Source organism: Protomyctophum parallelum (assembly GCF_964188405.1).
Source record: "Protomyctophum parallelum genome assembly, chromosome: 6".
Classification (NCBI taxonomy): domain Eukaryota; kingdom Metazoa; phylum Chordata; class Actinopteri; order Myctophiformes; family Myctophidae; genus Protomyctophum; species Protomyctophum parallelum.
Window position 1 is genome coordinate 6,715,362 of NC_139701.1, and position 14,262 is coordinate 6,729,623.

Consider the following 14,262-nt stretch of genomic DNA (forward strand, 5'->3'; position numbering starts at 1 on the left):
AAGCGAGTGGGTGAGTCTCTGCGTGCGTGCGTGCGTGCGTGTGTGCGTGCGTGCGTGCGTGCGTGCGTGCACATGATGAATTTCGATTACAAATTACCCTCCTATTCAAAAGCCTCGCTGCCTTCTACTACCAGCACAGCCATATAAAGATATACGGCTGGTCTTATGAATATAAATCATACAGGAAATATCCACACAAAGCAAACACATAAACACACGCACACACACACATACACACACACACACACACACATGCACGCACGCACACTGCACACACGCACGCACACACACACACACACACACACACACACACACACACACACACACACACACACACACACACACACACACACACACACACACACACACACACACACACACACACACACACACTTAGTCACACACGCTCAGTCATTCCCACTTGACTATTATCATGACACGTGGCCGTTCTTCCCAAGCATTTCAGTCGGCGTAGAAAATGAATCAGGGCCCACCTCCATCAATCAGCCGCTCCATAAAACCACTGGCTCCATCAATCTGGGTGGATTCCTGTGTGCCACAAATGCCCCCCCCCACCCCACCCACTTAACAAGCCCCCTCCCCCCCCCCCCGCCCTCCCGCCTTATCTCTACCCCCTTTTGTTTGTTGCCTCGTCATGGCTTAAGCATGCATCCATCCATACGCTGATGGACACGGCGGAAGCACTGAGCGATGGATGGAGGAGGAGAGGATGTTCCCGTCCAGACCAATGAATCACTCGTCCAACGCCGCGGAGAGAGATGGCCTGTGATCGCTCTGCCCCATTTAGGCGCACGAGCCAGGAGTCATGCATGCATTGCACGCATGCGCATATAGGCATGAGCACCCGCCCACCACACCCACAGACGCACGCGAATGCACCCACTATACCCATCCACACGCACGCATGCACAAACGTACTGTGTTCACGCATGCATGCCATAAACAGCCACACACACGCGCACACACACGCACACACACACACACACACACACACACACACATATACGTTGGCGCTCCACTTAAAGCATGACATCTGGGCTATGGAGTGAGGCCTGTGCGTGCATGGCTGTAATACCAGGTCAACCAGTCACTACAGTGTAGCATCACTCTAACAATGTCTTCAGACACCACCATTATATCAGCCTGCCCTGCTCCACTTATACAGTGTAGCGCTGTGTAGTCCATTTGGAAACCTTGTATGTCCGAAACCATTAATTGTTGTATGTTATTCTTTAACCCATTAAGACTTCTACGAATGCCTAGTTCCCACACCTCCAAGGTTTATAAAACATGTAAAAAGAAACAAATAGCAGACGTACAAGCTCGCAGTGCAGCACAAGCTGTGAGCTTGTATAGCTGCTATTTTTTAATATGTGTGAAATGGAATATGACGGAAGCTTTCCTGGTTTTAATGGATTAAAAACTAAAAGAAATAGTGAAAAGAGACGATCTACAAGCTTGTAGATTTTCTATTTTCACTACGTTTGCGACACTTGAAGTAGGGCATTAATTCACTAAAAGAAACACGGAAATAATGGAGATAGGCTACAAGGTTTTGTGCCCGACGGCAACGATAGCGTGCCTAGACCCCAAGTAGAGCTACTACGGCTCAGCTTGGGTGGCTCACAGCACAGAGAAACAGTATACCCACAGTGACATAAACATCGATACACACACGACGTACAGCATGTATTGTTGGATGAGATACAATCAGATACTGGACACCATCGTGGGAGGCGGAGTTCCTCATGTCTCTCCGCTGATTAAAAAAATAATTGTAAAGGAAATACCACTAAATGTGGGAATTCACAGTGTGTTCCCGTGGTCCAGGGGGGTGCCCAAAAGGTAGATCCAGTAGATCACAAAGGCTGTGCAGGTATAGATCATAGGACATGTCCCTAAAGAATATTTAATTTAAATATATAAAGAACTATTTTTGGAATCTGCCACTTGAGTTAAAGGTGACTTGATTGATTGACAAAAGGGCCCTGCAAGCTCAAACTCACAACACAATGCAATATTTAGTTTTCAACAGTGTTGCTGTGCACAAATTAAATACAAAAAACACCTATAACTATTAGATGTGTGCATTTGTCCTATATGTAATGCTAAAGCACCCTCTGGTACATATTTAGACTATTTTCACCAAAGGTGGGTAGATCTTGTTGAGCTGATCATTTTTAAAGTAGATCTGTCATAAAAGTGTGGGCACCCCTGCTGGGCGTGGTCACTCTTTCCCTAAAGCCCAGTACGTGCTCATTCCGACGTCTGCGCCTTTCTTTGGAACGGAAGGTGTTAACCCATTCTGACCTGAGATCAGATTCTAAAAATGTCTATTACATCCTGACAGTTTCATTATTAACCCATTCTGACCTGAGATCAGATTCTAAAAGTGTCTTCGATTTTTCAAAAATAGCAGACCTACAAGCTCGTATCGCGCCACTCGGTGGCGCGATATGAGCTTGTAGATCTGCTATTTTTCAATAGCTAAAGCATAACATGATGCCAACACCAAAATGGGTGCCCGGTCAGAATGGGTTGACTACAAATGCATCTTTTGAAAATAGGCGAGCTTGTAGATCTGTGAGCCTATATAGATCGGCTACTTTCAAATAGCCTATAAGTATATATGGAGCTGAAGTGGCTAATGTATGTTTTCAAATGATGGTAATGTAGTAAAAATCATAATATTTGCCTCTGAGATGTAGTGGAGTAGAAGTAAAAGTACTGACATTTGTAAATACTCCATTAACGAAAAATACAGTACTTAAATACAGTACTTGAGTACAAGTAAGTCACTTTCCACCACTGCTCAGGCCTTTTTCTCCGACCCCGTGCACCTCCAGATGCCCTGCATGACTCTCCCGACTAGACCAACTGCTGCACCTCCAGATGCCCTGCATGACTCTCCCGACTAGACCAACTGCTGCACCTCCAGATGACTAGAATTGGGAAAGTGTGTTTCGACGTCGGAGGGAGCATGTATTGGCCTTTCTCTGACGTCATCAAAATGCACAACGTTGAGTTGTTCAGTTAAAAAGGAATATTATGAAACAAACTTTATTTATTTTTGCCTCAAGTGACAAGATATAACGCTGCATATTTTACAATCCATGACTTATTATGGTGAGGAAATGATCCAGGTGCTTTTCTTGAGGCATAAAACTATATCATAAATAAATACATTTTCTGAAGAGTAGAGATAACAGTGAAAGATCCACACATTACTATTGTCTCTGTGAAATCAGATGTGAACTCTCGCAATTTACTGGTATTCCCTTTTAATGTCATAGATAAGGCATCACTCTCTCTGTGACCCCTGAACCTTTCTTGGACGTTGCATGTGCTTCTGTGTGTGTGTGTGTGTGTGTGTGCGTGCGTGCGTGCGTGTGTGTGTGTGTGTGCGTGTGTGCGTGCGTGTGTGTGTGCGTGCGTGTGTGCGTGCATACGTGTGTTGACTGGGCATGTTATTGCTTTCAATAATCTTAGAGGTCATTCTGTAGTCCTGAAGTGAAGGCAATTTCCTCCTTATTGCTGTCTCTGCTCTCTCTTTGCATATGTCCATCTCTCTTCACACACACACACACACACACACACACACTCTCAGCAGACACACATATCAGTCCATCCTTCTGTCCGTTATGTCGAGGAGGAGTGCACCGCTTCAGTTTCTAACGCTTGATTTATACTTAGCTGCACGGCGCTGCCGTGTGACACTGACCTGCCTACAACTAACTATAACCCCAAGCTTAACTCCCGAAGCATGGAGATGCAGTCGGACCAAAGTGTCACACTGCAGCGCCTTTCCGTCTCAGTGAGTGTCCTTCCCCGTCCACCCATCCTGGAGGGGTCCAATCTGTCTGTCCGTCAGACTTGCATGCTGGGCTTGTTCAGGTCCCCGTTCCCCTGGTTCCCCATCCCGCCGCACCCGCTGCCCATCATGCCGTCGTCCTCGTCGTCGCTGTCCACCTCGTCCTCCTTGCGCTTGCTGTAGCGCTCGTACAGCACCATGAGCACGCCCATCACCCAGGCCGACACCGTGCCCGCCGAGAAGATGACGAAGCCGATGGCGATGAAGAACAGGTAGTCCCAGTAGCCCAGGCCCTGGTGGCAGTCGGCCCTCAGCTGCATGCCCACCTCCGCCAGCCGCTGGCCTGCCAGCTCCGGGGGGCCCTGGCACACCGTCTGGCCCTCGTCTGGGAGGAGGAGGGGGAGAGAGGGAGGATTATGAGTTGAGGTAGAAAGAAAGATGGGGTTGAGGGAAATAGGAAAGAGGGAGTGGGGGGGTGAATGAGGAAGAGGAGGAATGGTAGGTGGGAGGAGCAAGGTGAAAAGGAAAGGGAGGTTGAAGGAGGATAATGAGGAGGAGCGACGGAGCAGGCAGAGGCACATCAGGGGATGGGAGAGGAGAGGAGAGGAGAGGAGAGGAGAGGAGGGGAGGGGAGGGGAGGGGAGGGGAGGGGAGGGGAGAGGAGAGGAGAGGAGAGGAGAGGAGAGGAGAGGAGAGGAGAGGAGAGGAGAGGAGAGGAGAGGAGAGGAGAGGAGAGGAGAGGAGAGGAGAGGAGAGGAGAGGAGAGGAGAGGAGAGGAGAGGAGAGGAGAGGAGAGGAGAGGGAAAATGAAGTGGGGTATAGAAGAGCATGGTGTGGAGATAAAGAAAAGAGAGAGGGAAGGAATTACTTGAATGAAAAATTACCCATATTGACAAACACACACACACGCACACCCACGCGCGCACGCACACGCACACACACACACACACACACACACACACACACACACACACACACACACACACACACACACACACACACACACACACACACACACACACACACACACACACACACACACACACCAAACAATGCAGTGATAACCTTTGTGATAAATGATCCCCAGAGATACAATAGATTTACTCTGGGTAATGCAGGTCTTGGGTGTCTAGGACATAGCAACATTATTATGCTGCTCACACACACACACACACACACACACACACACACAACACGCACGCACACACACGCATGCATGCACGCACGCCATGCATGCACGCACGCCATGCATATACGCAAGAAGGTGACCAGACAAGCTGTGACCTCCCTCCATCATAGCCCCAGAGCACGCCCATAATGACATGCAAAGCAAACACATCACACTTTATAGTAGCAACAAGATGATAAAGAGATGAAGGGACAACAAAACATCGTCTGAATACCATAATGATATGGGAACAAATGAACCAGCGGACATGCAGCGGACACAGAACAAAGACTGACTTCTAAAACACCGTTTGCATACAAATTATGTGGGAGAGAAAAAAAAAGAACTGCAGAGATGGGGGTGTTGTTGTATAGTTGTACAGTTGTGTTTCTATTTCAGTGTCACTGTCGGGTGGAAACCTGTCGGGTGTCCAAAACCGTTACTTTTCAGGGAATTAAACTTTTGAAAGCTGTTCTTTTACATTTCTGTCAATCAATTGTGTTTGGGTGTTTGTCCTCACCCATTCCAAATTGTCTCCTCCTTGTGTAAAACAATTGAGCTGAAATTGCACATGGGCATTAGCCATTGCTGGGGTAGGGAAGTAGATTTTCCAAAGAAAGGACTGTGAAGATTATTTTGTACCAATTTGTGAACTCTGTCCATTGTCATCATCATCATCATCATCAAAAAAAATTAATCAGTAGATTGGACTATTGTACTGAAATTGCCAGACACTGAGAGAGAGAGAGAGAGAGAGAGAGAGGGGGGGGGGGGGGGGAGAGAGAGCTGTACTCTGATTTAAACACATGGAAAGTAGCAGATCCAGCCAGGCTGGGCAATATAGACTTGGCACACGCCATATAATCCTGTGTTGTTGTCGAAAGCACAGAATAATTAATTGCAAAACGGTCTCATTCATTTTATCTGCATTCTCTGCAAGAACCCCACAGCAGCACGCAGTATGCTATTGACAACAACTGATTGACGGATGGGGACATTTGTACTGTTACAGTATGTGGACTTTCTCATGCATGTTCGTCCTTAGTGCATTGTACATTTCATCTTAAAATTGCACATGTGCATTGGCATATTCAGGGACTGGCAATGCATTTTTGCCATAAGCTATGGGATCTGTATAGTCATGGTTATACGGTTCCAAGCCCCTGGGTGAGCCCCATTTATGAAAAGGATACAGTACGCTTTACAATGACAACAGCGATAGGAGACGGTGTGATGTGCCAAAACAACTTGGCCGGGGAGGAGGGCAACCTGAGGGCAACTGGTCCACCCTGTTGCAGGTGATCGAGTGTTTCTGATCAAAACATTCATCAAAGTCAATATCTTCTGGGGATCACGGTGGCACAGTTGGTAGTGCTGTCGCCTCACAGAAGGTCCTGGGTTCGATTCCCGCTGGGGACGCTGTGGGCACTGGGGGCATGTTCCCTCCTCAGTGCCCATACCCGAGGCGTGGCCTTTGTGTGTGGAGTTTGCATGTTCTCCCCGTGTCCCCTAGGGTAGGTACCCTCACAAAAACATGTAGTAATCCTGGTCTCTAAACTACCTCCCTCCCCCTGGTCAGCCGGGGCGCCTGATGGAGGTGAAAGGAACTGGTCGGAATAACGTGTTCCTTCCACACGCTACGTCCGGCCAGGGGAAACTCTCCCCTGTCAGGTGAAAAGAAGCAGCTTGGACTCCTCATGCATAGAAGGAAGCATGAGGTCAGTCCCTCCCAGGTTGGCAGAGGAAGTGTAGCGCCCAGGATTACAGGAAAAAATGGGTTACAAAATTGTGGGATAAAACATTTAAAAAAAAGGGGAAAAAAAAGAAAAAAGTCAATATCTGACTTAAAACTTGTATTAAATAAAATTAAGTCCTGTGGCATGGTGACTCACAATATGGTGCAAGTTATTCTGTTCTATTTATAAAATTTGAAGGTGGTTCTTATCTGATGAAGGTGGACTCATTTAAATACCTCAGACTGATTGATTGATCTTTCCTTTAAGCCTCACATTGATCTTACTTATGCTGATATGAACACCAGTACACCACAGATACTCATCTCAAGCCTGTATTAGGCTACTTAATTCCCTATGTAGATTTGTACTAAGGTTTCCATACAGAACACCACTGTTCTCACTGTATCACAACTTAGTTGACTGGTACTCCTTTTTAAATGTGTTCACTTTAACTGTCCTCATTGTGAAACAGTCCCCATGTACGAAACACACCACTCTTTGGCTGAGAGTGGGGTGTGGAGATGAAATGATGATCAACTTTGCCACATAGCCGTGTGGTTCCCACAGTACCTCTCCAGCCAGTGGCAAATGTTTGGTTACAACCTGGACCTATGTAGGCCCGCCACAGGTGTGCCAAATTAGTATGAGATTGGGCCCCACCCACCACTAAATGAGGTGAACAGCTCCCACTCCAGTGACTCCACCCCACTCTCAGTTTTGTACACTCCATATACTGTACATCACTAGATCCACTTAGACATACACAATATCCCTATTTTATTGTTCCTTAAAAGGCAGATCTGTTGCCTCTCCTGGCCGCTTCAGGACTTCCTTATATTCACATCTCGAAACAACCTGTTCATGCTTTTAAACTGCTATGTTGATTTCGGACCTTGATTCAGGTCATTGTACAATATTCTTTTTTTTTAAACTCTCTCTATTTCTTTGTTTAAAATGAGTTGAGGGTGTGGGTGGGTGGGAGAGGGGGCTATCCTGTCAATACATTCTGGAGTGGAAGTTCAAGTTGGAGTAGGCCCAAAAATGGCATGACGCTTGTCCCGCATCATGCATGAACCACGCTTTCCTCCAGTCCTGATGTTCATTCAGGCTCCAGGCACCACAATTATCCCACTACATTATGTTAATTAGAGGAACCAAAGTAGTAGCTCCACAATAGCTCTGTACTGTATGTATCTGTTGGTCTGATCAGAGACAATGAAGGACAGGGCAGTGCTGCTCTTTATCAGTCCATCTCTCATTAACAGTCTCCTAATTCCCTGGCTCCTGCGCTCCCTCTCTCTCCTGGAGTACCGGCAGGGCTGGACTGGGACAAAAATCAGTTTTTAAGTGGTGCAACCACTTCCTTAAGTGACTATGTGTGTCTATGGGTGGGTGGCTGGCTGGCTGGGTGGGTGGGTGCGTCTGAGCACGAAAACAGCATGGTTGTTTTTCACCACCTGTGCGCAACCTAACACACACACAAACACACACACATATTAACGTTATATATGGTGATTTCGGGTGTGCCAGTACAGTACAGTACAGTACAGTACAGTACAGTACAGGGTACAGCACACGGTAACTCTGTCATTTCTCAACCGTTTCGGACGCGGGGCGGCTCGCCGGAATCGGGCCAGCACCCTGGGTGCGTTCCTGTGGGTCGGGGACCCCCACACGGAGTTGCACCACTTACTTCACTCGGGTGTGATTTTTTAACCCTAACCCATTTTCGTGCGAATTTGGCCCAGACCAGCCCACCACAACCAGCGTGCAGATTAGGGTTGGGATTCGGAACCGGGTCCATTTCAGACCCGGTTCCGACATTGCGGATCCGGAGCCGGTTCCATCGTATTTTTATTAACGGTTCCCCAAACGGTTCTCATCAGTCGTCATTTAGCTCCGCTGTGTCTGTGCAATGTGCATGCATGCAAGCAGAGCCTGAGGTGACGTCACCCCACCTAAAGGAGTGTGTGGGGTCGGGGAGGATACGCCCACTGTTCTGTGCATTCAGCGACCGCTCACCGCCACGGAGCGAGTGATGTCGAAGAGATCTTCAAAGTGTGGTTAACAGAGAGGGAAATGACTCTGAGGCTGAGCACGCAAAGTGGAATAAATGTTATGCTATAGTTCCCTGCAAAGGTTGTTGCAACTTGTACCAGTTGCACGTCCACATTGATGAAACAACTCAAAATCAATACGCCTACACGAGTCCACAACTCACGAGAATAATCTAGGCAAATCGCGTTTGAGAGCCATGCGGAAAGCTCACACTCCCCGCAGCTCCACCACAGCCGGCGGGGGATGAGGATGATGCAAGGCTGGTTCACTTTCCCCAGGCTAGTAACGTAATAGAAAATAAAAACTACTAATGTCTACAGAGCTTTTCATTAGGTGTATTGTACAACTGTTAATGGTGTTAATTTAGAACGCCAATGTCTCGACGTCTTTCTGTCTGATATTTTATGAATCATGCCAAATCAATTTTCTGCACTTATTTTTTACAACTTATAAGCAACTCAACTGCTTTTGATTTGGCTTTAAATTAATCGCGTGACTGTTGAGAGCCCAGCGTTTAGGTGCATATACCTCCATAGATTGATTAGCCTACTTTATAAACAGTTTGCAGAAAAAAGCACAGGAACGTAGCCTACAGTTCAATACAAGGTCTGCTAAAAGGATTTTTTTATTCCAAGAAAGCACTATTTGTTTCCATTAGGGTAAGGGGTCCTTCATATTAAATTAATCTGAACATTAAAGACAACATTTGTCACCACAACAATATCATTATTGCAATGTGTACTGTATTTAATATACAGCAAATTGCAATATATAGAGTAAAAATGATATTGTTGTGGTGGCTAGCTGGTGGTGGTGGTGGTGAAGTTTAAATAATAGTGCCACCTCATACTTGTAAAGTGCATTTTCAATAATTTCATTAATTAATTTGTCTTTATTATGTACTTGGTTAGGTTAGGTATAATATAAGCATCATTTATGTCAGAAAAAAAGGGGAAAAAATTATATTAGGATCCGTTAAGGGAACCGTTAGGAACCGGAACCGTTAAGAGGGATCCGGGAAGGATCCGGAACCGTTAAAATCCTAACGAATCCCAACCCTAGTGCAGATAGCATAAACTATACCGCCCGCCCCGTTGAGGCACACACAAACAAACAGCCCTAATACCACCACTTTTACAGAACGACATAAATGATACAAACCAACCCTTTGTTGCTCTCACAAGAATGATGCTGGCAAAAGGATTCAAGATAGAAGAGGGTTTATTTGTCACTCACTGGTACAGGTAGAGTGAAATTATCATAATGGCACTGGCAGAATGGCAGCACGCCCGGTAACAAGAAGACTCACCCCGGTGCGTGCCCGTTTTTCCTCCCGGAATTTTCCCCAGTGAGGGGGATCACTTTGTAATATGCTATTGGCTGTTTGTATTCTTTTTGGAAAAATATAAAAAGATACTCCTGTGGAAAGGCTATATTATATTACTTATATTGACCCTATAAACAATTTAGTATTATTTAGTATATGTAAGGTTTTGCCCCCTCAAATGGTACCTCGTCAGATAATCCCCACATATCCTACAACAACTTCTGTGAACAGACTTCACTGTAGTAGCTTTTCATAAATTATATTTGTACTTAGGCTGTTCTGCTGTCATGAAAGTGTATAGTTAGAGAAATTCAAAATCCAGCCGTCTGCTGTCCAGCCTCTCCCACCAACCCCTCACTGGGGAAAATTCTGGGAGGAAAACAGAAACGGGGTGAGTCTTCTTGTATTCGCACGCCCAGACCTTTCCTGGTGGCCTGCCGCCTATTGGCCCTTTTTATCTGCTTTTCTTTCATGGCAGCCCCCTACGGTCGTGGCCCACCGGGAATATGCCCGGTACGTCCTATGGCCAGTCCAGCCCTGAGTACCGGCATGCATATTTGCCGCTGGCCATATCAAAAAAGAAAAGAAGAAAGGGTGTGTTTAGAAGCTGTGCATGACGTGAGCGAGATGGTCAAAAGAGTGAGAGAGAGAGAGAGACAATTAAGGACAGAATTTAACCACTTAAATCCCTATATTCTTAGTCAAACGGACCGAAGTTACAACCAGTAACCAGGACAGCATTTTCGTACGCCAAAATTAGCTATCTATAAGACTGTGTTGCGATGTGTTGTGAGCTTGTAGATCAGCTTTTTTTGGCGATTGTTCCTTCCAGAATAGGCATGCTGGGGTTTAAGTCAAAGTGGTTAAGCAATGAGGCAGATGAATGTAAAATAGAGGTGGAGGTGGTGACAAATGGGAACGAACAAAGACAATGAGATTTCTTGGTATCTAGCGGTGAGTGGCTGGCTTCTCTGCTGATGGATGCATGCATATAACAATGTTAATTAAACTGCAATCATCTACCAATAAAGAAAGGGGTCTTAATGAGGAAATGAGTGATGGCGGGGCAAGAAATTAGACAATGTCCTGATAGGATCTATTATTTCCCAGAGTCCTTTGCTAGTGCTGTCCTCAAGGAAGGACACCCAGTAGGCCTATACTACAATGAGAGCGACACATAGGCTATGTTACTGCAGTGATTCTCAACCTGTGGGCCATGATGATATAATAGGAATGTAAAAATATATATCATGGTATTTTTTTCTTTAAAAATCACACCTGTGTGAAGTGAGGGTCGCTCTTATCATCGCACAACACACATGACGTAAATTCTCCATTCATTGTCAATGGGAATGTAATCTTTGTGTAGGACGAAAATATAGTCCATTTGCTCGCTCTTATCATCGTACATCATCATGCCGATTTGCTCAGACACATCTATAAATGCACCAAGTCTCTGTCTGTCTGTGTGTAATCCACGTAACTCGAGGACCGTTCACCCCACCGACTTCAAATTCGACACACGTGATGCACACCACCACAGGGGGTGCAGTGGTGAGTCGGTCGGACCAAAAAAGGCCTCTCCATTCTCCATTCGTTGTCAATGGCATTTAATGTTTGTGTTGTTAGCTGATTTGGCCATACAGACATGACACTATATGACTCAGACAAAACCATTAACAAGCCTGATACGGCCGGTGTTGTGATAAGAGATAAGACTACCCCCTGCAGGGAGGCAGGTAGTTCTATAATAAAGATGGCTGACTGATCACACCAGGACCGGGTCTCTCTGAATAATATCATAATACTGCAATAGGCATGACACTATGGGCTCCATTTTCGTCCGATCTTTCTAAATACACTGTTTTGGGATTTAGCAGTGGGGAAGGGGTGTTCCCCCACTAAAGTTGGTATTTTGGTTACCTGTCTGAATCCCTAAAACACCTCCGTTACCCGTTATATTATGCATAGGTGTGGTTTGGGCGTTAATTAATAATCAATAATTAAGCCAATCACCAGTCCATGTGCCATTGCCTTTAAGAGATCCCTTATCCGCTGCCCAGTGCTATATTGCTTCATAGCCTTACGGTCTATAGCCCATGGAAGAGTGTTGCGTTGCTTCCTTGAAGTTTCACTTCAAGTCACTTGTGCTTTTTTTTATATTGTCTTAAAGAAAAACAATTATGACGATAACAGTGGGGGGGGAGGGATGGGGGAGGGAGAAAATGGAGAAAAAGAATGGCATTCAAACTGTTTTAACTTGTTGAAACTTTCTACCAATAAACACACAGCTTTGAAAGCCTCTTATCAAGTTGCATGCTAAAAAAAATAAATACAAAATAACAATTTTAAAGTATATGATTCTGATTCTATTCATTCATATTTTCATAATTTTACTGAAACCTTTTAATGCCTCATGTAAAGCACTTCGTCGTATGACATTTGTTATACAACCAAACGTGCCTTAATTACATGCAATAATTTACATTTTTCTTTTAGTCATCTATAACATGATGCATATCCATAGTGACACACAATGGGTGAGCTGGTTAGGTATAGTTTGAGGACACAAAGGGCACATAGTACACAGGGAAATCCTCCGTGTACATTTATCCATTTATAACTCAGAGAGTGTACAAATGTAACCAAACGGACATCCTTTGGGTGACATTTGTACACTCTGGGTTAACTGAATCGTGGGGATTTGACTATGTAGTACCTACACGTAGGACAGGAGCTGGGACCCCGCCGGTTACAGGACAGTGATTCAAACCCCTCCAGGCCAACCTGCTTGTACTGTTTGTTATGCAACTAAAGTGGAGCCATTCCACAAAGTCCTTACACATTTTATTCTGGTAGCTCCCTGAAGCTAACCCCATCCTGACCCCAGGACAGATTAGGCCTGTGATTAGATTAATTTTACATACTTGTTAAGGCTCATAATCGGCTCTCAGCATTCGGACGCCAGTCTGCTTTTAGTTCACTGTCTTCATGTTGGACTATTTAAGGACATGCATCTTCAACGGTGCATGGATTTTGCAATTAGAGTGTGTGTGTGTGTGTGTGTGTGTGTGTGTGTGTGTTTCCTGTGAGGTTACCATACAGTGAATCTGATACAAAGTGGTTTCTTGTGTATGTCACAGTATGTGAGTGTACGGAATGTTCATCCACACATTGGTGTGTGTGTGTGTGTGTGTGTGTGTGTGTGTGTGTGTGTGTGTGTGTGTTTAGGCAGGTGGACGGGTGTGTATGAATGTGAATTTAGTATCCTTGTCCTGCAGGCAGAAATAACGGGCGAGAAGGCCATGGGTCTTATGTTATTGAGTTAGCAGGAATCGTAATGCAAATCATTATGGTGATTAGCGATTGCGGAGGGGCTTACCGTGTTTGCTGCTAAGATTACTATGCAATGCAAGTCATTCACTGGTTAGAGATGATCCCAGGATGAATTAACTCCCCAGGGATCCACTCTAAACCCGCGTGGATCAAGGATAAATTAAGGGCAACACAAGGTAAACACATCCTGCAGATACACTACTTATGCACTGTTCCTAATTCTCCCTTAATCTGGGGACAAGAGGTCGGTATGTGTGCGTGCGTGCGTGCATGCGTGCGACATGTGTGTGTGTGTGTGTGTGTGTGTGTGGTAAATAAATAGTTAAGTAATTTATAATTGAGCGGTGCCTAACCGCTCCATTTCGTAGCAATGTGTGTCTGTCCCTGTGTCAAATTTTCTCCCGTAGCCGAACCTTTCTGATTACTAGTCCAGGATTAATACCTTATACGTTGGTGGTCGTAAATCCATTATACACACAGGTGGTACACTTACACCACTGATAGGCTATAGACTAAGCCTGAGGAATATCTCACGACTGAAACGTTGCTCCTGAATAACTAATTCTCTTGAACCAGCAGGTGGCAGTGTGCAGGTCAAATCTGTCCTCCTATTACCTCTGATATAGTTTATTTTATTTATACCTTTATTTAAAAAAAATTAGGGACTGTAGTGTACTCTGTGACACCTTACTCTGTGCTGTGCTGTAGTGGCCACTTCAGGTGTTGCAGCTTTCCGTGCTCGGACATACAGACACAGGGACATACATACGGACGGACATAGCTCTGTAATGGAGCGGATCGAGGC

At 45.4% G+C, this 14,262-nt stretch overlaps 1 protein-coding gene across 1 annotated transcript in view; it reads right to left on the reverse strand.

The window, feature by feature from the left end:
* Positions 1 to 3,888: 3,888 nt before the first annotated feature.
* Positions 3,889 to 14,262, reverse strand: part of lrrc52 (leucine rich repeat containing 52) — a gene marked incomplete at its 3' end in the record, with an annotated part of 47,075 nt that continues 36,701 nt past the window's right edge. The window contains exon 2 of the mRNA XM_083767188.1: positions 3,889 to 4,217. Coding sequence (XP_083623314.1) covers positions 3,889 to 4,217 — 329 coding nt within the window. The remainder of the gene's footprint in view (positions 4,218 to 14,262) is intronic.